Consider the following 23699-nt stretch of genomic DNA (forward strand, 5'->3'; position numbering starts at 1 on the left):
GATTCTATGGTGTGTTTTTATATACTGTAGGAATCTCATGGGAAAAAATGTGCTGGAATTGTTAGGCATAGTATTAATTGCTGCCGTCGGTTTGGGCAGCTGCCAGTGTGGTATTTGGTATCAGTCCTATGACAAGGACAGTATTGGTGACCAGAATTACAGCGAAAAATCTCTAGCAGACATTTGGGTGCTATATAAATCACTAAATGAATATTAAGAATAAAAAGAAATTTGCAATACTGGCAAAGGAATCACGCAGTCTGAAGTTTGTGAAAAACATGAAACTTTTTTTTGTTCTCGCCTCAAATTTTTTGCAGAAATGAAACGTCTTATTTAATCCTCTCTTGTGTCTTTGTATGTGTAATCTGGACTCTTTGGGAAACAAAAAAGCAACACTACCATACATCAGAGAATGTTTTAATATATAAGCCTTGAATATAAGCCACACATCAGAGAATGGAAAGTTTTTTTTTCATTGATTTCAGAGGGTTTTGGATGTGGTCAATCATCTGCATTTCTTTGAAAACGTACGGAAATATTCAGTGGCCATTTAGGAAGGCATGATATGGAATGAAATTATTTTAAATATGTTTCGTTTGTCAGTTTTTGACTGCTGTGCTTATAAGGATAAAATAACACATCATTTGCAAATGGTAGATTTATTAGATTAAAAAAGCAATAATGTATTTAAAAGCAAAGTGATTTTTGGCTCTGGTTCATAAGAAATATATTGAATAATATATTCCATCAAATGACTACTGTAGACTTGTTTTTGTAGCCTAAACATGCTTAAATGGGGACAAAGGGGACTGCATGACTCAAGAGATTGGGAACGGAATAGAGAGCCATTCATCTCTAGGTCATTGGTTCACATCCAGTCCAATTAGTAATGTGACTGAAAGTCACTTCCATCTGATGGCTCATGTGAATGGAGTGGGTGGAATCAGTCCAGGGTCTAGTGGATACATGTGCTCTTCCCAAACGCCACTGCCATAATTGGCACAAACCGATGGGTCTGGTTGGCAGACTCAACAGAGAGGCAGAGGATTAAAGTGGATTGGCAGGGAGACTGAACTGCCCTTTAACCCCCTGAGGTGGTCTCTGCAGGTTACAGCACAGGCACATCAGAGGGTTATGTAGGGAAGCTTTCAGGGCCGAGATTCCTCCTGTATATAGCTGCTCTGTAAAGAGAAGATTCTAGTCTCCACTGCTCTCAATTTTCTAACGTCTAAACTTGTTTCAAGTGTATGTGTTCCAGACCATAAAGAATAACAGAGAAGAAATAGAGAGTTCAAATTATACCATTTAAACTAAGACATATTTACCTAATCTGAGAGTTTTACAATGTGTAAAATCCTCTGGGCTGCAATCAGTAGGTATTAACACTTAATTTGAACTGCAGGCATGTCTAGTATTAGTTTAAGCAGTCCCAATAATCCAGTGGTTTCAGTGAAAGTTCAGTTCACTTTTCTAAATCCCATAATTCCAGGCAATTGTAGATGTAATTAGAGATTTATTGACAATAAACATGGATGTGGCGAAGCAGGAATAGTCACCAGACAGACTCCTTTCTCCCTCCTCCCCCTCCAAAAAAAACTAACTCTAGAGCCAGGGTTTATTTCACGTTTTTTTCCCCTTCTCCTTGAGTAAATCAGCCCACAGCCATGTGTCTGAAGTGCTCGGGTTGATCTAATCAGCCTAAGAATGTTCTTTTAATTTACTTCTGCTATTCCAGCATCATATGATATAAGTGAAACTGCTCTTCAGACATCGGCTCCTTGCCTCAACTGTGCAAGTCCTGTTAAATTAAATTGATTGACCTGAACCAAGGAGGGGGGAAAATGACATTTTAAAGGAATATTGAGGGCTTTGGACCTACCTTTTAAGGAAGACCTCACGTCCAGTTTAAAGGTATATTCCAGATTTGGTAGAAGTTTCCCATTCTAGTTGGTAGCAAAATTATTTTACAGAGCTGGACTTGAACCAATTGCCAGGATATAAACACCCTATAGTCTGGAGAAAGTTTGGATGCACTCTGAATTTGGAGACCAGGGGCTGTCTCTGTTTTTTCCTAATCCCAGTGATATTACTTAGCCCTGGAGCTGTTGCCATTGTTTCTGTGCTGAGCCTATCTTAACTGCCTCTTCACATTTCCCAGCCACCACCATTTCGCCTCACCCATACTGGCTGTGCACTTCATAATGTGAAAAATAAGTGTACTACATTGACGCAGTCCAAATATTTGAATATACTGTTTCATGGTACAATGATTACACTAGAGCTAAGGTGCCCTAATGAGCTTTGCAAAAGGGAACTGATTGGCAAATCACTACAACAGACTGTCAAGTTGTCTCTTCCGAGCAATCCACAGATTTAATGAAGACTTTATTACCTACCCTTATTGTTAGCTGTGTGAAATTAACCCTAATACATTAACAGTATTTCCCACTATGATCATGCGAAGTTATGGTCAGAAGGTATGTTGCATGATTCATTCACTCTGGTAGGTAAACTGGCCAAGGAACCAAGCTTTGCTCGGGTTTGTTTCTTGACACATAACTGATTTTCCAAAAGGGTTAACATTTCCTTTTCTTCCCTTTCCAGGCACGCTTTCTCCATTGTTTTCAGTCCTCCTTTGGATAGCACTGGCAGTCTGTACAGCTATGCTGTTTTTCTTCTCCAAGCCTGTTGGTATCCGACCCTTTTTAGTGTCTGTAATTCTCAGGTCTATATACACAATAGGGCTTGGGCCTACGTTGATACTTCTCGGTGCTGCTAATGTAAGTACTTTAAAACTAGCATAATTTCCATTTCCATAGAAGCAGCAGTATTAAGGGCCATACTTTAAAAAAGCAAGGTCTGAGATCTGTGTACTGTTTCACATCTGCTTTTGCACACACATTTAGCACGACTGGGTTCATGATCGTTCTAACAAGTATCTGTATAAGTTTCTGTTGAATCACAGCAGCTTTATGTTATATCAGAGCTGGGATGAGATTGGGTAGCTGCAAGCTGGCCCTGTAGCTCTAACGTGCTGGTTCAGAAGTTTGATTGAATCATTTTTTTAAAGGGTATTCTAACTAAAAATAGAGTTGCAAAAAATAAGAGAGACAGTCCCGCAGCCACTGAACGTGGATTACAGTCCTATTGTTCATTTCCTGGTGGCATTTCTACATACTGTAGCGCTGGTTCAGTTCCAAATTCTTTGCAAAGATTTCATTCTCTAATTGTGTTTTAATGTTTTATGGCATGAAAGAAACCCTAGCAACCTACTAATGACATAGAAATAGATCACGTAGTAACGATGTACATTTTGCCGTGACCCCAGGGAACTGATCATTGTATAGATATACTTCATATATATACTGTTCAATCAGACAGGTATTGAAAGTACAAAGCCCAAAAAGGGCAAGTTGTTAGAGGCATAATCAGCTTCTTAAGATGAGCCAGGGAACTAAAAGAAAAGGCAGGAATGCTATTAAAAATTCAGTATTTCATTGGAATCAAAACATTTCCCAAGTCCTGATTCTGTTTAACTTTCAAGGGACAATGCCAAGATGCATACAGTGGTTGTCTTTAAAAACTTTTCAATTTGGCCTTTTCAAGTAGATAGTGTTATTGTGGTATTTGCATTAAACCCTAACTTCCCTGTAATTAGTAAAAGGAATACCTAAGAAATTGAGCAAATACTGACATAACATTTAGCTACAAAGATAACTGAGAAGTTTTAAAAGGAATATTGCTGTATACAGAGGCACCGACTTTCTGATTCCCTAGGGGGTGCTCCACCCCCACACTGTGCCCCAGGCCCTGCCCCCACTCAACCCCTCCCACTAGGTCCCACCCCTGCCCCACCTCTTCCAGCCCCAGAGTGCACCCCGCCCTCGCTCCACCTCTTCCTGCCCCCGCTCCTTCCCTTTCCCCCTAGAGCCTCCTGTCCGCCGCTGAACAGCTGATCCTCAGCAGGCGGGGAAGGGAGGAACTGATTGGCAGGACCCACTGTTGGTTGCTGAGCACCCACGGAGTTGGCACCTATGGCTGTATATGCAAAACAAATTTTGGAGAGGAAAGAGCAGAACCAAGAATTCCATAGTAAACAGCAGATCCCATTCTGATCTCAGCTCTGCTTTCTTAAATCTGGAACAACTCCATTGACTTTAATGGAGTTATTCCTGATACACACTTTATAACTGAGATCCAGTTCTGGCCCACGCTGTCTAAAACTATTGGCATTGTATGCAGTGCTAAGATGCAGTATTTCTTATTTGAATGTACACTATAGGGACCTAATCTTGCACCCATTGAAATCAAAGGAGATTTGCTATTTACTTTCATGGGACAGGACCAGGCTTGAGGCTACCAAAATAAAGTCACTTAATCTATATCGGAAGTAATCTCCATTGCATGGCTTTGTTTTCTTACCTAATGTGTAAGCATGTGTATGCTACACATGTCTGACACAGAGCTATATATATATATAAAATAAAATGTGAATGACAGTTCACCGGTTTTTGCACCTAAAGAGTGTTAACTCTGATTTTGCAGCACCGCTTAAGTATTCTATATATTAAATATAGAGAACAGCTTTAGTAACACTATCGAGGTGCCCAGTCAATGTGAAAAAACTGCAAATGGTGGCTGCTGCAGAGTAATAATGTTTAATGCGTTGTGCGTGCCTTGTGTGACATTACGTAGTATCCATGTGCATATTTAGAATAAAGTGGAAGGGCAAGACAAGGGTTTTGAAAGGGCTTTTGTGCAAAACAGCTCTGCAAACAGCTAGTTAAGTCTGGCCATCTGCACCTGTTGTCTCTTGTCTTATGCTTTGACTGTGAGCTCTTTGGGAGCAGAGAACGTCCTTTTAATCTCTTTGTACACTTGGCTTCCTGGTCCATGACTGGGGCTCTGAGACGCTATCACCATATGAACAGATGATGCTAATATTGTTCTGATGTAGTAAACCTAGTCTTGTAATCTCCCCCCAGCTTTGTAACAAAATAGTATTTCTGGTGAGCTTTGTTGGAAACCGTGGCACATTCACTCGAGGCTACAGAGCCGTCGTTATGGACGTGGCCTTTCTCTACCATGTAGCGTACGTGCTGGTCTGCATGCTGGGCCTCTGTGTCCATGAATTCTTCTATAGTTTCCTGGTGAGTATGTGCCGCCGGGGAGCGGGAGACCTTGCAAAAATAGAAAATACCATTACCCGTGCAGCTGTCTTTGATTTCTTCCTGACAATCATGCCAAATCATGGGTATTTTTAGCATACCGTTATGTGGCTGCCCATTAGAAGCTACTGTTTTTGTTAGGACTTATTGCCTGTGTTACAGAGGTCTGTCTACACATTTCATTTCAGAAAATCATCAAACAGCCTTCTCTTTGCCCCCATCCCTCCCCAATTCTACGTTTGTATGCTGTATCCTTTCCACTACCCTCTGTCTTGTCTAGTTAGACTGTAAATTTTTCAGGACAGGAACTGTCTACTACTCTTTATTTGTACAGTGCCTAGCACAATGGGCTCTCATTCTCAGTTTGTCCTTAGTCAGTAGGTAATAAATGTAATGAATTATTTTAATAAATTGATGGGACTGTTTTGCAGTTGGTATGGGATGCTTCTGACAGGTAGCCTGAAGACATTTTAAATATATTTTCTTCAATTCTACTGACACAGGTAGAATTCCTTTCATGATACAATACAGGTGTACTGAAAGTAACTCCATACAAAATATGATCTTGAAACTCAACTCTTCAAATCGAAGAGCATTTAAAAAAGCCCTTTTTGATGCTCTTAAGTAGTTTTTAATCACTTTCATTTTATTCTGTGGTGTGTAAACCTTTTGGACAGATTTCATAAACCCCTGTACAGTTCAATGGCTTTCACCTTTCATTATATTCAGTTTTCTGAACAATCGAGTCTGTCCAGTAGTTGCAGAGTTTCATATAGATCCTGCTTTCAACACTAAAGGGCTTCAGTTCTTGCTCTAGTAAAACCCCTACTGAAATCAAACTTTCAAAATCTAGTTCTGTGCTTACATATATCCGTCCTGTTGTCACTAAGGTTAACAGGAGTTGTGTTAATATGTGAGGACGTAAGTAGGCTCAGTGGTGTAAATTTTCAAGATGTGGTACAGACTCTCTGGATTAAATCTTGGCTCCAGTAAGTCAATTGCAAAACATCTATGGACTTCATTAGGGCCAGGATTTTACCTAGTGTTTTAGCTGCTGGTCCCCTTTAAAATTAATGTGACTTGTTCCTGAAACGATATATAAGGCCTGGCTTTAAAAATGTATTCCTGAAGACTCTACTATTTGTTATATAGGGTGGGGTTTTTAAAAGTACCCAAGTGACTAAAGAGTATATGTCCCATTGAAAGTCCTCACCCATCCCACCTGTAACTCATTCATGCTGGTGAGTACTCACATTCTCAGTGTAAGAGACCACTAAACACTGTGTAACTAAGAGACAGATTCACCAAACTAGCAGTTAGTTTTAATATTGGAGATTTTTTTTTAAACCAAAAGAAGTGTGAAATGTAAGCTTTGCATTTGGGGGGCATAAAACAGGCAGTAAAGTCTATTTATGAAAATCTGTCTTACAGGGTCTTTATTTGGTATAAATTCAACTGTGATCAAACTTTTAGGTAACACCAAAATTATAAGCATAGCAAACACACCAGATGATACAATCAATGTTCCAAGTGACCTGTATTGATTTAGAGCAGAGGGGGCTTACAAGACATGAAAGGGCGTTCTGTTTTAATTGTTTATTCTCCCTGGATGTAGGATTTTACACTAACAGCAGGGAGACAAAATAGAGACTGTAACTGACCACCTATACACAAGGCATTAAAAGAATTTTATATTGTCCTACGGTCACTATGTTATAATAATGTTATAATATGGATTACAGTAGCTGCCACTGAGGTGGTGTGGAATCAAGAACGGTCTATCGGGAGGGGAGGTTGTCCATGGAAGGATCTCAGTCCTAAGATAGAGACTTCACTGTGAAAAAGTTTAAGAAATACTGATATGACTAAGTTTTTGCTGTTTTTTGAATGGCAAATGTCCATGATTCATTCATGGTATAATTGTAAACATTCCCTAGTTACTTACACATATTCACTTGGTAGTGGAAATACTCAAAACTTATTTTTGTTCCTAATTTTTTTCTCTGTTGTTAATCCTCTCACAAGGGTGTGGATTTCCGATCTCATGAATTATGACTAATACCTTCTACTATGGATAATTCTGATAAATCATTCTGTGTCATCTCATAGCTGTAATCTGTGTATTTTGGAGTTGAAATACATATATTGAAGATAAGACCCAAAGAATTTTAGAACACTAATACAAACCAGAATTATAAAAGAAAAAAGCTATAGTTTCTTGAAAGGGATTCATCGTTATTGTTATGTTTAGGAACTTGACATTGAAAAAGTTACCTTTATGTATACTCCCCTTAAAGTTAAATCCTAGCAACACAGGTGATGCTACACAAATAATACGAATTTTACGAGGGTTATACGAAACAGTAAAATTAATTTTACTTTTTCATAACAAAATACAGCCTGCTGACACGTGTAACTTTAAATACCAAAATAGCCCATCAGCTCAATGGACTGTAGGTTATTCACGTGCATGTTTGCAGAATCGAGGGGTTAACTATGTGTGTGTATATAGTAGATGGGCCCAAAATGCAAAATTTTAAATCTAGATCTGGACTCTTCTGCATGCCGTGGGAACATTGGTATTTTGGTCTAGCCCATTATACTTCTGGGGGAAAACTACTAAGTTTGGATCCCGATTCTGAATGTTACCGAAGTATGGATCAGCCCATATCTGATCTATAGTATTCCTCTTAAGTTGGTTGCACAGTAATATGTGTTAATAAAGTTTATCATGCCAAATTCGGCCCTCTGCCCACAGATATCAGTGGGAATTGTATGTGCATGTTTCTGAGGTCAGGATTTGGCATAGGTGTATTTCCTGAGTTGAGGAGGTGTTCCCAACTAGCATCTGTATATTGTCACCTTTATTTGGATTTTCCTGTATTATATTTTTTCTAGCTGTTCGATTTGGTGTACAGAGAGGAGACTTTGCTCAATGTCATCAAAAGTGTTACCCGAAATGGCCGCTCCATTATCCTTACTGCAGTGCTAGCTCTCATCCTGGTCTACCTCTTCTCCATCGTTGGGTTCCTGTTCTTGAAAGATGACTTCATCATGGAGGTGGACCGGTTGAAAAACAGAACACCTATTGCAGGTATTGCTTTTACCTCAAATTATCATCATCCTGCTGAAATTTAGCATTTCTATGAGGATAATTCTGCTCCCTTTAAAGTCAATCTGAGGGTTTTTCCATTGACTTGTTAATAGGTTAACTCTAGTAGGTAAAATTATTCTGCATAGGTTTGTTTCAGACATAGGCTTATCTATTGAAATATTACTAAAATATCTCACAAGTTAATTCGTTTACTTTTTTCCCATTCCAATTCATGTTGGAATTTAAGAAACATTACACTCTTCACTATTGTTTGAGAAGAGTAAGTCATAGTAAGTTAAATATAGCTTTTTAATACATCTTGTACACAGAATGTATTGTTTTATGCATGTTGCACTATGCTGACGTATACCATTTTAACAGATTTAGTAGACGTATGACTGATTTTTTTTGTTTGTTTGTTTTAAATCACCAGGTGGAGATTTATTGTTTTAAATCACCAGGTGGAGATTTATTGTTAAATCTACACCTCTCATGTATGGAACGTTCATAGAACTTCTGTTAAATACACTGCAAGTTCTATACACAGACTTCTGGGGTAAAATCCTGACCCTAATAAAATCACGGAGTCAGAATTTTACCCTTAGACCAAAAAATATGGGCTTATGACTAATTCCCTCAGGGGCTGATCCCTGAATGCTTGAGCACCTGATACCTAACAGAAGGCACTTGGCACCTAGCAGTATCTAGTCAATACTGCACATGCTCTGTACACTATCCAAATGTTCATAACTTTATTTCAAAACTAAATGTGTTCAAATAAGGCAAAGTTCATTCAGGATACTGAGCATACGAAAGGAGAAGTATTAATAAAGCCATTTTGGAGCTGTCTGACATTAACTACACCTTGTTTTCCATATTTGGATCACTTTAAAAGGTTGAGTTGGTTTACACGTAACTTCCAAACTGAAATCAAGAACTTGAAATTTAATTTCAGAAGGTTCCTGTGACCACTATTGGAGACAGGATACCTAACTATATGAACCACTGGTCTAGGGTGGCAACCCCTATGTTTTTGTGTTCCCCTTGTTGGGCTCTGTGGAGATTGTGTGTGTCTTGTTGTGTTCTTGCTGGCATTCATACATGAGAATCTAGTCAAGAAAATATACGGATGATATTAGAAGATGTCAGGTTAGCAGAATATTGTACAGCAAAAATTCATTTAAAATGTTAGCTTAACGCTCCTCAGGTGGGAAGAAGTCAGACTGAATCTATTTTCACTGCTTAAACAGCCTACTATACTTTGGACTATTTGGACTGAATGATTTTTGTCATCATTTTTGCTCCTTAAACTTTTTGCAACACTGATTTGAAATGCAGTAAATTGTCTGCAATGCACAGGGTGAAATTGGTGTTCAATAAAATCAAGCTGATGTACACGTGTACCCACTTTGGGAATGTTAAATTAGTGTTTTACTCAAACCCATACATATTAACAAATGAGTACCAAACTGTGTTTTTATCCTTGAAAACTCTTAAATATTCTAGATTCAGGAAGACTGAATATCAGCTCAGTGTCCTGCTTGTCAGCCTTTGTGAATAATTTATCTAATGGTTTTAAAACTGACATTATTTTCAGATCTGACAGTTGTCTGTTGCTTTGAATACATTTTGTTCCAAATAGAAGTAGCGGCATTTGATGTAATGGTGGAATAGCTGTGATGTACTGTAACTGTAAAATAGTGTGTAATTCTTCCTTGAGATCGTTTTGAGCTGTTCATGCTGAATGCTTTCTTTCTGCTGTGATCTAATTTGTTCTTGATTTTTTTTTTAAATAAATCAAGAATTCATTTCAAGAGATTTGTGATTTTAAACTTTGTGTCAATGCGCTTGGTATGTCTAATAGATGTACTTTACAGCATGTGCCTCTTGATCAATATCCTGCTTTTCATTTTGTCAGGTATTGGTGAAGTTCCTACCACAACTCTAACGTCCATGATGGAAACATGTGCAAAAGAAAATTGCTCTAATGCCTTACCTATTACCAACCCAGGTTAGTACAAAAGTCCGCCAAATTGTGATAAATTTAAAGTAGAAGTGTTTGTAAGTTACTATTACACAGGAGAGGCTTTTCTTGTCAGGAAAATTGACTATCATTATTCGAAGTCAGAAGTGGCCACATTTTTCTACACTGAGAGCTGCGCTGGCAACTTGCCTAGAGTGCGAGTGCTTCCCATACCGAATTTCCAAATACACGGACATTTATTTGTTATCAAAATCAAATGCTGTATCTTAATACTGACGTGTGCAAATATCTTCCTTCTAGCTGAGTTCATGGATCACAAAAGCCAGCAGCTGACCAGCTTTATCCTTCCCTGGAGTGAGAAACCAGCTGTGAGCTCCATCTTAGGATCTCATAAGTTGGTCTTAATAATGCAGCATACACCACTGAATGCCTGGATACACTTTTTCTGCAGTCCTCATCTCAGATGCAATTTAGCTTGAAGAGCTAAGTCAAAGGGACATTGTCAGCATGAAATCTAGTCAAAAAATTTTTTAAAACTTTAAAAGTGGTTTCACGTACTATAGCCCTCCACTACTTATGTGCACTAAGTGACTTTTAATCTCTCCTGTTGCTGAGAGAGAAAAACTGAGGAAACTGACTATATAGGGGAAATAGTGAACTAGTTTGCTTATGAGACTGTTATGTGAAGTTGTGCCAAAAGCCTTACTAAAAATCAAGATATATTAAGTCTACTGCTTCCCCCCCAATCATGAGGCCAGTAACCCTGTCAAAGGAGGACGTTAGGTTGGCTATAACTAAGTGCTTACAAATTATTTAATAATTTGTTCCGATATCTTTGCAAGTATCAAAGTTAGGCTGGGGGGGTCTGTAATTCCCCAGGTCCTCCTTGTTCCTCCTTTTTAAAGATAGGTACAATGTTTGCCCTTCTCCAGTTCTTGGAGACCTCACCCTGTGCCCCATGTGTTCTTGAAGATGATTGCTAATGGTTCCAAGATTGCTTCAGCTAGTTCCTTAAATACCCAGGATGAATTTCACCAGGCCCTGCTCACTTGAGTATATCTAACTTGAACCTGTCCTTCCCTATTCTGGCTTGCGTTCCTTCCCCCTTGCTGTTAATATTCATTGCAGTCACCATTAACTTTTTTAGTGATGACTGAAGCAAAATAGGCATTAAACACCTCAGCCTTCTTGATGTCTGTTATTAGTTCTCCTTCCCCACTAAGAAGTGGACCTGAACTTTCCTTTGTATCTCTTGCTTCTACTGTATTATAGATCCTCTTTCTATTGCCTTATGTTCCTGGCTAGATGTGACCCATTTTGTGCCTTAGCCTTTGATTTTCTCCCTACCCTGCTTGTGCTGTTCTTTTCTACTCATCCTTAGCAATCTGTCCATGTTTCCACTTTCTGTAGAATTCCTTTGTAATCTTCAGGTCATTAAAGATCTTCTGATGGAGCCATATTGGCCTGTTACTGTTCTTCCTATCTTTCCTTCATAGTGGGATAGCTTGTTGCTTTGCCTTTAATATTGTCCCTTTGAGAGTGCCAGCTCTCCTGAACTCCTTTTTCCCTTAGTTTTTCTTCCCATAGGACCTTACCTACCAGTTCTCTGATATTATACTATTATTATTACAATCTAGGAGGGAAGATTGACAAATATCTATACCGATAGTGTATTAGTGCCATAGGTCATTTGGGTTCAGGGACTTACCATCCATTACTTTGCCTTTCTTTCTGCTAACCTGTATTTAAATCAATATTGATATAAGGCATTATCCGTAATGTGAATTTTGGTTTACTGAACAAAGAGTTTTCAGTCAATCAAAGATATCTCAGAGCCCAAAGTGTGGCACTTTCACAGTAATTTCTTACATTTACTATTTCAGTTAACCAGGGAAGTGGAAAATTGACATTTATTAAATTGTGTTATTTCTGAAAGCCCCACACTAAAAACCAGCACATGGAAGAAATGGGAGAAACGCTGACCTTGTGCATCCCAAAGAGAGAGTAGGGCCCCGTGCACTTTCATGCTTATGGCCCAACCTACATCTTTGTAGCCTGGCCGCAGTGACTCAGCAATTCTGTGGCATACATAGGAATAGAACCCAGGTTTCCAGGCCTCTATTGCCCAGTCCAATACCTTGAGGTCAGTGGGTGTCTTTCGTTTACTTCAGCGGCCATGCTCTTAGTCCTGTGCCCTAACCCTGATCACTGCTAGAATGAGTCACACGTAAGCCAGCCGCTGTTTAATAGCTGGAAGTGATGGCATTACTTGGTTTATATGTGCGTATGTAGGGGAATGATTTCACGAGAGACAAACTTCTGAATGTGCCTCTAATTCCCGTACATCATGTCTCTCTCTGTCAGCTATGCACTCAGGGATCCATTGAAGCCAGTGGGAGTACTCGCATGAGTAAAGAGTATTCTCATGAATAAAGCTTGCAGACTTCGGATATTAGCGGGGTTACCTGTGGGAGAACAAATAAGGATTCTCACCACCTCTCTGTCAGGTTAAGTGTATTGCTGTCAAAAAGCTATAATGTTGTGGCTTCAAAATTGATAGGGATGATAAATAATTACAGCTGTAGAATGATGAAAGGCAAATTACGTTAGCAGCCACTTTTTCGAATAAACAGAGTGTCTATTGCTGTGTTGGGAGTGATCAGTTGATGCTTTGGTTTACAAGCCTTTCTTTGTTGTGGCTGTAGGTGAGGAAGAAAAGGAGAATGGAATTGAGAGGACCTGTGACACTCTGCTAATGTGCATTGTTACAGTATTAAACCAAGGCCTGAGAAATGGCGGTGGTGTGGGGGACGTGCTAAGAAAGCCTTCCAAAGATGTAAGCATTTGTCTAACAGAATGCAAGTATATTTTCTCATGTGCCTCGTCAGCTCTGAAATCAACTTTTAAAGGATATAGGAAATATTTTTATCCAGTCAACTCAAATGTCACGCAGATGACTTATCAAACGTAATTTTAACATACCGGATGGAATGCTCAATGAGAAGAGCAAAAGCTCAAGGCAGTGATTTTACATGAAGAAGGGAATGCCAGGTGCTAGTTACCTTTCTGGCAAGCTGGAGCATATTATCACCTTCCGAGCAGTGCTAAGAATTGTTGCCAGATTGGATCAGTTTCCCATTACAATAGGAATCAAATGCAAACCTTTGAATGGGGTTGATTGATGATATACGTCAAGACTCTCGGTTGTGGCATATCAGGTTTATGGTTAGCTGAGATTTAGTCTAGCATTTGCTTTGGAGTAGTTCCTATTATTTACTCATATCAAGCAACATACTCTAACAAAGGCAAAAGAGAATTTCAAATACACCAATAAACTTCCAAAAGTTAAAAAAGCAAAGGGGACTTGCTTTTGTTTTAATGCAATACATTTAAAATAAAATTAACAACTTCAACAAAATGACTTTTTAGTTCAGAATGCACAGTATGTGCAAGGACACCATAACAGCCCCATGGTTGGTGCTCTGCACTGTAGAGGTCAGGGCTAAATTCACAAGTATGATCTCTTGCTAACCAAACACCGAGGGACGACAAGCACTGCAGCTATAGAGCACTCAGTTTTGGGGGGAAAGAGCTCCTTGTGTTAATAATAGTAACCTAGTCCTGATCTGTAGTCCACTGGAGTCACTGCCCCCTGTCTGCCTTGATGGGCAGAGGGCCTTATGGTTCTCTTAAGAGTCCAATCCAGCCTTGCTCAGAAGGAACATTAGTGCAACATGGAACCAGGAAGATGGGGAATGTTGGCAGCAATAGAGAACTACAGAAAATCCAAAGAGGAGGGGATAAAAGCATATAAAGCCAAATCCTGCTTACTCTGCTCACGTGAGTAACCCTTTTTGGCTTCAGTTAGACTGCTGATGTGAGTAAGGCGTGTAGGGTCTGGCCGAAGACATGCATCTGTGCCTTGCTTTACTGTAGCTAATATTCTGAAAAAGTACCTGGTGGTTTAATATTTTAGTTGTGTGCTATTTTTATATCATACTGAACCCTTCTTATTGTTTCAGGAGCCCTTGTTTGCTGCCCGAGTTGTTTATGATCTTCTATTTTATTTCATCGTCATAATTATTGTTCTGAACCTCATCTTTGGAGTCATCATTGATACATTTGCTGACCTTAGGAGTGAAAAACAGAAAAAAGAGGAAATCTTAAAGACAACGTGTTTTATTTGTGGTAGGTGCTATTGAGCTACAGTGGTATTTGGTGGGGAAAGCAATAAAACAGAACACTGCTCCATTAATGAGAGAGAGTCTGAAGGGCAGTCATCCCTTGGAAACTAACTCTGTAAAAATGATGGAGTGGGATTCTACATTTATTCCTTCCTGACAGCAGTTTACAAGTCAAAAGATGACTTTTCTGAGTTCCACTTGGGATCTGAGAGTCAAGCTGTATTCATCCCACTATTTGCATCGTCACCAATAATGAAGGCTCTGCAGTTGGAGCGCAGCTATTGATTTTGTTGAATAGCGCAGCAGATAAAAATACAACACACTCTTCTGTAGCAGTACAGGCTCCACAACGTTAATTGTAGCACAGCCTGTCCACTTGATAAGGAGAAGTGACTCTGAAGACACACAGGAGCAGATAAATTGAATAAGAGGTGTCATTACATACAACTTTTCTGACTATGATTCGCCTTTGCTGGTGCAGAGAGATGCAAATCACACCTCCACATGAGGGAGGGAAGCTTTAATCTCTGCTCGGGTCTCCATAGGAGAGCAGATCGGGGAAATTGTAACAGATTAAATAATTCCATGCATCCCTGTCCTCCCTGGCCATGACACTTGGCCACAGTTTCTAATCTATTGCACGAGTGGTTACAACAAACAGTTTTTCTCATGATTTGAGCCTCAATCCTGCAAAGACTTACACGCATTTGACTTTAAGCACACAAGCAGTCCCTCTGAAGCTTCAGTAGGGCTATTCACATGCTTAAAATTAAGCATGTTAATAAATCTCTGCAAGATAAGGGCCTATGTGGCAATACTATGTGTTAACTTACACAGCTCATATCTATAGTCTATTTTTTGCAGGATCAAAGCGAATGCTTGTAAAGTACTTTATATACCTCAGGACAGAAGGCACTATAAAAGTGTAAGATATTTAATTATATTGTTGTTGTTAAGAGGGAATATCATGAAAGAATAAATATGGGGCTGATAGAATTTTGCCAGAAATGCTTTAGTGTCTCGAGGTCTTGCATAGCAGTCACTGTCTGTAATTATAGCTTTTAAATTAACATCCTTTCTCTGACATTTTCCAGAGCTTATTTTTACACAGGCAGTGAAGATAAATGTTGATCAGGTGGAATATCACATTATGTTTTGTGTCTTTTGCAGGACTTGAGAGAGACAAGTTTGATAATAAGACCGTTTCATTTGAGGAGCACATAAAGTCAGAACACAACATGTGGCATTATTTGTACTTTATCGTTCTGGTCAAAGTGAAAGACCCAACTGAATACACTGGTCCTGAAAGTTATGTGGCTCAAATGATTGTGGTGAGTCGTGTGTGTGAGCTGTGCTTTATGCAGCTGAAAGATGTTCCTTGCAGATATAGCAGGGATGTTTTTTTCTTAACAATGAGAAGCTTTGATCTCTATTTTTAAAGACATTTTTATACGTCTGCAATGGACTGTAGCAAAGCCCAATCTCCATCATAATGAACAAGAAAAAGGCTACAGTCTTTACATTGGCTCTCCTGCTCTGTGGGTTCCCCTCATTAGCCAAACCAGCCCAAAGAGCATGGATTAGAACATCTGCTACTGCTCCTTTGTCCAGGATCACTGGGCTACTATCCAGCAAAATGACCCCTGCTGAGTAACAGAATACAGGGTCAGCACTGAAAACTAGCTCTTTCCTACTCCTCCACTGAACTATTAAAAAGACCAAGAAGAGCTGCTGTGGTGATCAGAAAAGCTGGAGGATGTCCTTTGCGTGGCTGCACCAGTTTAGAGTCCCCGGGGAATTACATTCCTGCAGCTGCCTGCCAACCTAGAGGGAGCCATTTGAGGGAGAGATGGTAACGTTGCCATGGCCACCCTCCCTCCAGAGGTTTCCACTGGGGAAAGTAAATTTGACTTGTAGTCAGGAATCCAGAGCAGCCCCACGAGAGGCGGTTGTTCAGGAGATATGCCAAATTGGCACAGCCCCTAGCTCTCCCTTCCAGATTTCCACGGCTGGGGTCTTCCACCAGGATCTATGGTAGCAGAAGCTGACCTATGAATATGACCAAGGATTGGTATATTTATATCCCAGAAAAGGATGTAGGCAAGCGTGTACCAGGCCCTGTGTGCATTTTTCATTCTCTAGAGCACCATTTCTTCTGATGACTGGCTGATCTTGTGGTGGTGGTGTTCAAGCTTTTAATTTTATATACTGCTCATTTTCACTAGCTGACTTCACTTGCTATATTTTAGTTCACAACTCACTTAAGAACCTGCTTAACTTTAAATGTGTGAGTAGTGTCATTGACTCAAGTGCTTAAAGTTAAGCAGGTGCTTTGCTGGAATGGAGTCTTGTTGAATATGAACCACGTAATGGTATCCTGAGATGATACGGGAATGCATTGGGCAGTGACAGAAGAGCAGGCATGTACATAGGAATTTCAAATTGTCAGCGACATCCCCGACTGTGAATGGTGCAAGGAAATATTGAATCTGTACTTTCCGATAGGGTGGAAAGAACAGAAAATCGGAGTAAAACTGTCCACTGTTCTATGTGGATAAGTCATTTGAACATAGTTACCCTTTGATCTGTTTCCACTTTATCCCAGTGGAAGTTGGTATTTAAAATCGTGGACTGACAAAATTATAGGTTAGAGTTCTCGCCTGTGCAGTTTCCTCTCTCCCCTTCCAACAGTTTTTAATTTTTAAACTTTGGTAGTATTAATATTTATTCATAGTACATACGTTTATCCTCTAATGCCAGCAGCTGGATTTTTCCAATGCAATGCACTAATGGCGGGTGCTCCAGACTCACATCTCTAAAACATTAACAAAGGCGTCAAACTGCCTTTAACCTCAAGTGCTGAACTGATCAGTTTGAAAACCCCACTCCTGTGCTGAGAAGCAGATGGCTTAGCTTATGGAGGAGTCAGTTTGTTACTGGGGGGATTTTTATTTTTGAATGGGGACATATTGTTTGTTTTTCATGGGGGTATTTAAAAGCAATCATGACTTCAGTGTAAGGAGGCTGCTTCATGCAAGTGTCTGCATACTGCTGACAATGGGAGAGAGAGAGAACTGTAGGCTACGATCTAGGAGAACATTCATAGTGCAGAGGAGAGAAAGGAAGTTGGAGGTAAAGAAAAGAGATGCAGGTGTTCAAACGAGACGTTGTTGAAAGATGTTGGGAGAGAGGGCAATTTATTTCTCTCTCTGTGTGAAATTCAATTTCATTGGAAACTTTTTGGCCCGTTCTAGTTAAAATGTCAAGATCTGTACAGCCACTCCAGTGGCTCTCGCTGTGAAGGGAAATACAAGGGCTATTAAAATGGATATGCAGCATGGGAGGGAGAAGTTCTACACCTCAGCACTATCAAGTTGCCAAGCACCCAGTCCAGCTAATTAAGTCGGTGTTGAGGAGCTGATCCATTGCCCTCCATCACATTTTTCCATTTACAGACAGTCAGCTACTGAAGCTGTCCAAAAAAATCACCAGCTATGTAAAACCCAGAGAGGGATATGAACATAGTTATTAGCTGTGTAATGGGGTGAGCCGAAAGCCTGAGTCCTCACACTGCTGAACTTTGAGGCTCAGGCTGATCTCGAATTGTATGAAACTCAGACCTTTGGGGTATCATTCAGTGAATGTTGAGGGTTAACGGAGCTTAGCTTCAAGTATCCTTCCTCCCCCCACCTCCCAGCAGGTATGGAATAGCTAGGTATTCTTTATTTATTTAAATAGCAATGGAAAGAGGATACTAGAAACATTATCAGCATTGCACAATCGGGGGGTGGGGGGGAAAGAGTACAACATTTCTGGCTGTGCTTGGACCACAAAATGAGATTGGTTGGTGAGATTGATGTATCTTAATCTGTGTGGTGACTCTCTTCCTTCTGTGTCAGTTGTCCAGTGCACTAGCTGTTGTGGGATCTGGTTAAAGTATTGATGATATACTTAAAGGAAAGACCAGATGTGTTTGTTTTTTTTGTACTAGGCTAAAGTTTGGCAAACATGATGTCAAGAAAGAAGGGAAGTGTTTTCATTTGCCCAATTCCTTAATTAAAGCTATAGCTTGTTTGGTGGTGTTTTATACTCCTGTTAACTCAAAGCACAGGTTTGTAAGACTCTCTTTTGCAGGTAGTTACTGCACAAGTGATAAACATGCAGATTAAAGCTTAAATTTTCAGTCCTTTCTTTTATGGGCATAAACTGCACCCCTGAAACTTAAACCCACATTTTGGGACCTGCAAATAAAGTGGATGCAAAAGTTTGCCACAGTAGCCATTGCATTCATTCCTAGCAAATCAGGTAGATATGAATTAAGCTACTTCATTGTTGTGGGATTAAACAAATGCAGACAAATTGTGCCCACAAAGTTGGAGACTAGATTTTCTAAAGCTAGCCCTGAAAGTTCTGTGGTGCAGGTGTACTGGCCACCATTCATAGCAAGTTTCATAACAGTTTTTACGAACATCTCGCTACATGTCATAATATAATTATGTAGTTATTGCTTATTTACACAAAATTACGTAATTAGTATAATTACATAATCAGCTAAATTCTGCTCTAAAAACCAAAGTGATTGAGATAGTCAAAAGCACAGGCAAAGAATGTTGGGTTAGGCCAACTACCTAAAGTAAGGGAATCCCCGGTGAAAGATTATAAGCCCTATCCTGCTCCCCTTGAAGCCAGGGGGAGTTTAGGCCCTTCATAGCTAGCTGTAATGGGATACTGCTGTAAAATGTCCCATTTCAGCCTGCTGTTCATGGACTTAAAGCATGAGCCTGGGGTGAAAATTATAATGGTATTGACACTCTTGTTGTCAGAAGTGCAGAGCTATATGTAATATAAAAACCCATGAAAAATAAGAGAGCAAATTTTGGGGAGTTCTCAGAACAAGTCACATCAAACATCTCACATATCCTTCTATAAAATCCCTCCCTCCCCTGTCTTTAAGTTTGAGTTACAGTACTGCTACCTCCTCTAAGTATGTGTTAGCTGAACAATGGCAATGTACTCCTGTTAGGCATGCAGCAATTCTCCAAAAAGGGCTGTAGTTTTAATGCACAGACACCCACCCTGTATCATCTGAAAACGTATTTTACATATGGTTAGATGAGGTATGATACAGAGCTACTAAGCAGTGCTGTAAACCTGTAGGCAAGGTGAAACAAGGTACCCAAAATGTGTGCGTCATTTTTTCACAATTCAAGAAACACAACTACAGTTAAGGTATTGAAATTAACATAAACAGTAAAGAGTTGTTTACTGGTCAAAGCTACCCAACATGATAAGATTTGTATTGATTTTGGATGGGCAAGTTTATTTCCCCCAAGAAATGATGAGGCAAAAATGGCAAATACCAACATTTTACAATTTACGAACATAAAATATTTTCACATTGGCTATTCTTAATTGTCAAAAAGCATCTCACAAGTCAGTCATTTCTCTCACACTGCAGGTTGTGCATCACTTGCAGTAGATTGCACAGCATAGGGGATAGATAATATGAATTCCTACTGTACTACTTCTCCACTTGTAAGCTTTTTGTACATACAATGTAGCACCTGGGCTGCCTGCTAGGAAGTTTGAGTTTGTTGTTGCCTATGCATGCACTACTAGCCTTTGAAATGGTCTAGAAACCAACCTTTTATTTCACTGACACTTATGCACTGGTCCGTGTTAGCAACAACAGTACTCGCCTTCATATTATGAATATGCAAAAGCTATGAGAGGAGGAGTGGCCTGACATGAAATAGTGAAGGCAAAGTCACACCTCGGCCCTGAAGAGGATGTTACAGCTCTTACCACCTATGTCATATCAACAATGTGAAACTCATTTGACCCTGTATCACAACCAGGTGCGCTTAACAACATATCTAGTAGCTTGCATGTAGCAGCAGCAGATGTTGGTGAAGAACAAGTGGACAGATTGAGAGGTGTACTTGATTGTGACGGGACATAGCGCTGCTTCAGTCCAGTCAAGAAATCTGGCATCAAAAAACATTTGCTGATATGGCCAAGAAGACCAAATTGAAGTTTGGCAAGAAAGGGACAATCACAGGAACTATCATTCCAGAAATTGTTTCTGCAGAGCCCTTCCCTTAGCAAGAATCAGAGGTACTATTTCAATGGCAGTTGTTTTTAGTCACCCAATTGGACTTGTGTCTATACCCCTCCTCCATGCTTATGGAACAATGAGATGGACAAAGTTGAATTAGGGCATCAGCTGGACGAATCCGTGAGCTAAGAGCAGTGTACAGCAGAGATGCCATGGCTGGAGACAAGTTTCACACATTCAGTGAATTGGCTGCTGAGTACTTGAGGTACATCCTGTAAGGATTTGACAAAGCTAATTTTGTAATCAACATTTTTGACAGATGTGAAAACTGCAGAAAGACAGTGCTGGATCTAAGGTTGGATGCAAGAAATACCAGGTGATTGGTAGATGCCCAGTGCCTCCATGGAAAAAGCTTCTAAATGTGGCATCCAACAAGCAATCACTTACAAAATTCTTCTGTGAATATTTCATTCAAAATTCACCTGAGTGTAGGAGCATACCCAAAACAGATACTCCTGCTTGCTGGAGGTTTTGCCAATGGTGAAGTAGCAAAATCCATCACCAGTAGAGGTACTGAAGAAGCTCAAGACTTCTACAGTACTCAAGAGCAAGCAGACAAAAAGATGTTTCTACATGCTGTATGTGCCAATATGGCTTTTGGTGTCAAAAGGAACCATAGCAATTAGATCATCTGATATAGATATTTTGATCCTTGCTGTTTACTACTTCCCAAAAATGGAACACCCAACACATGGATTAAAAATAGGCATCATTACCAGCACAATGAATAAGCCCCACTCCATACCTGTGCATGCAATTTGTGACGCACTCACTCCTGACTTCTGCTGCATGTGCATTAACAGGATGTGGCTGTGTCATCCCTATTTGGTATTGAGGAAAAAAACATCTGTTTGATGTTGTCAAAAGAGAGGAAGCTTACCACTTCAGAGATCTTGCTAAGTTGGAAGAGAGTGACATCAAGCCACAATCTGTGCAGCAAGGAATGTGGTAGCAGTGCTGTGTGACCAGAGCAAGCCCCGAACTACTTGAGCCTCAGTCTAGCCATCAAAAAAGTACAAGTCACTGGCCCAATTCCCACCAGTGAGGTCAGTTTGGAAGAACATGTCAAAAGAGCATTTTGGCAAACAAAGAATTGGATGTGTTTGCACATAGGTAAGCTAGATATTGGATCACCATTGCTGCATGGATGGAAAAATGTTGATGAACCACTTCCTGTGTTCTTCAAGGGCCCCATGGCATCTGAGCTTCTACAAGACCTTATTTGTGCCTATACCACGAAGGGTCAATCAACCGTGTCTTTGTCAGAACAATTTTCTCTGCACAGAACTGTGCACATGCCAAGGCAATGAAGACTGGTAACTCATGCTCTGAGACCGAAATGATGAACAATGCTGTTGACTAGGAATGTCAGCAGCACTATTGCATTTCACTGCTATCTATACACATTTGTTATTAGATTTTCATTTTACCTTTTAGATTGTGACCTCAAAGCATCTAGTTTTATGTCTTGAAATAAGTCATTTAAAAAAAAAACACACTTTCAAATATCTGCATTTCTTTAACATGTTGGTATCATTGTTTATCCCCATTTCTATGGTAACAGCACCATGTGACAACTCTCCATCATACCTCATCTTTAAGTAGACAAAATAAGCTTTCAAATGATATGTGAGGGTGTGGTGAGTGGGTAAAGAGGGTAAAATTAAGATGAACAAATTGGTGGTGTCTGCTGCTCACCTGTGTCTTCAGGCCTCAAAAGTGCCCTCAGATACTGCCACCATCAAAGAGGATTGAGCCCCAAAGGCAGTTGTCAGGTGCTGCAGGGTGAACAAACTTCCCTTTAGAGGAAGTAGTTAAAGAGGAGGTTACCGAAATAGAAGTAGGTGGAGAAAGAGAAAAAAAGATGTTCCAAAAGAAAGAAGAATGGGGTTCTCAAGGCAAGCCACCATGGAAGAGAAGAAGTTGTGGAGAAAGGGAAGAGCTGCTCTTTCCTTCCCAATTATATTTAAGGTTGTAATAAAAGTGTGTGTGTGTGTGTGTGTGTGTGTGTATATAATATAAATAAATAAATGGGGATGCTTAGTTCATAGCCAGCCATAGTGGCCCCTCTGGGTTTAAAGTGTAATATCTATTGGGCAGTAATACTCAAAGCTTTGACTTCCAGGATTTCTGTACCCTGCTATCAATCACTTTTTCAACTCATGGGGCAGTAGTTGTCCTGCTAATTCTGTACAACGCTCACTAGATTTTATTATGCTCTTCGATTGCTAAACACAATCCAGTAGCTGAGGCAGAGTCCTACACCTGAAACAGAGAAACTTCAGCATATGGTGATACTGCACAACAAACTTAGGCCTGAAAGACACTTTGATGGGCTCACTGTAAAAAAGCTGTGTTGTTCAATTCTCATGAATACTAGTGCACCTCTAGGTTCCCGATCCAGCACCGCATTGACTTTAATGGGATTATTCATGTGCTTAAGTACTCTGCTGGATCACGCCTACGTTGGCTTTATGGGATGCTAATAATGCATTTTACCTTGAAATCCAGCCGCCTTCCATAAAATTAAAAAAACCCCACAAATGTTATCAAAGCATCCGTGGTAAGAGTGAGACTTATGTATAGATCATAAAGCCATGCAACTTTTTGCTTAATTATTTTTTAATGACTGATAAGATGCATGCCACACTGAGTAATTAGTTACCACAGTAGTGAAACCAAATAGCACAAAATCCTGGTGTTAAAGAAGATCTGAGGTCTCACTAACAGAGTAATTTCCAAGGAACTACAATAGATCTTTCTGCAGTGGGTTTTCATAAAATAAGCCATTAAAGAAATCTGCTTAATTTTCTAACTTGGACACTTGTTTTGTTCCTTATAGAACAGGAAAAGAGTTAGCGTACACAAACCCATAGAATATCAGGGTTGGAAGGGACCCAATGTCATAGAACCTAATAGAATCAGACCTGTGAGTAAAGTTATAGGATTTGTTTCAGGTGGTCTGAGAGCAGGAGATTCTCTGTTTATTTGTATATTTCTGCAAGGAGTGAGTGAAACTCACATGATCTCAGAGAGAGGGGAAAAACCCACAACCTCATCAGGCACCAGATTCACGCAGTTGCAATATGTGGTCCCTCAAATGCAGAAAAGGTATACTAGCTCCCCAGTTTAGCAGGATGTTATCCAGTTC

The 23699-nt window shown here is 39.8% G+C and overlaps 1 protein-coding gene across 4 annotated transcripts in view; it reads left to right on the forward strand.

The window, feature by feature from the left end:
* ITPR2 (inositol 1,4,5-trisphosphate receptor type 2) overlaps positions 1-23699 on the forward strand; it is a 360382-nt gene that overhangs the window by 315640 nt on the left and 21043 nt on the right. For all 4 annotated transcript variants that reach the window (XM_043538510.1, XM_037915324.2, XM_037915321.2 and 1 more), the window contains exons 49-55: positions 2605-2780; positions 4986-5150; positions 8067-8262; positions 10181-10273; positions 12952-13082; positions 14269-14434; positions 15601-15761. In XM_043538510.1, coding sequence (XP_043394445.1) covers positions 2605-2780; positions 4986-5150; positions 8067-8262; positions 10181-10273; positions 12952-13082; positions 14269-14434; positions 15601-15761 — 1088 coding nt within the window. The remainder of the gene's footprint in view (positions 1-2604; positions 2781-4985; positions 5151-8066; positions 8263-10180; positions 10274-12951; positions 13083-14268; positions 14435-15600; positions 15762-23699) is intronic.

The sequence above is a fragment of the Chelonia mydas genome, chromosome 1, assembly GCF_015237465.2.
Source record: "Chelonia mydas isolate rCheMyd1 chromosome 1, rCheMyd1.pri.v2, whole genome shotgun sequence".
NCBI lineage: Eukaryota > Metazoa > Chordata > Testudines > Cheloniidae > Chelonia > Chelonia mydas.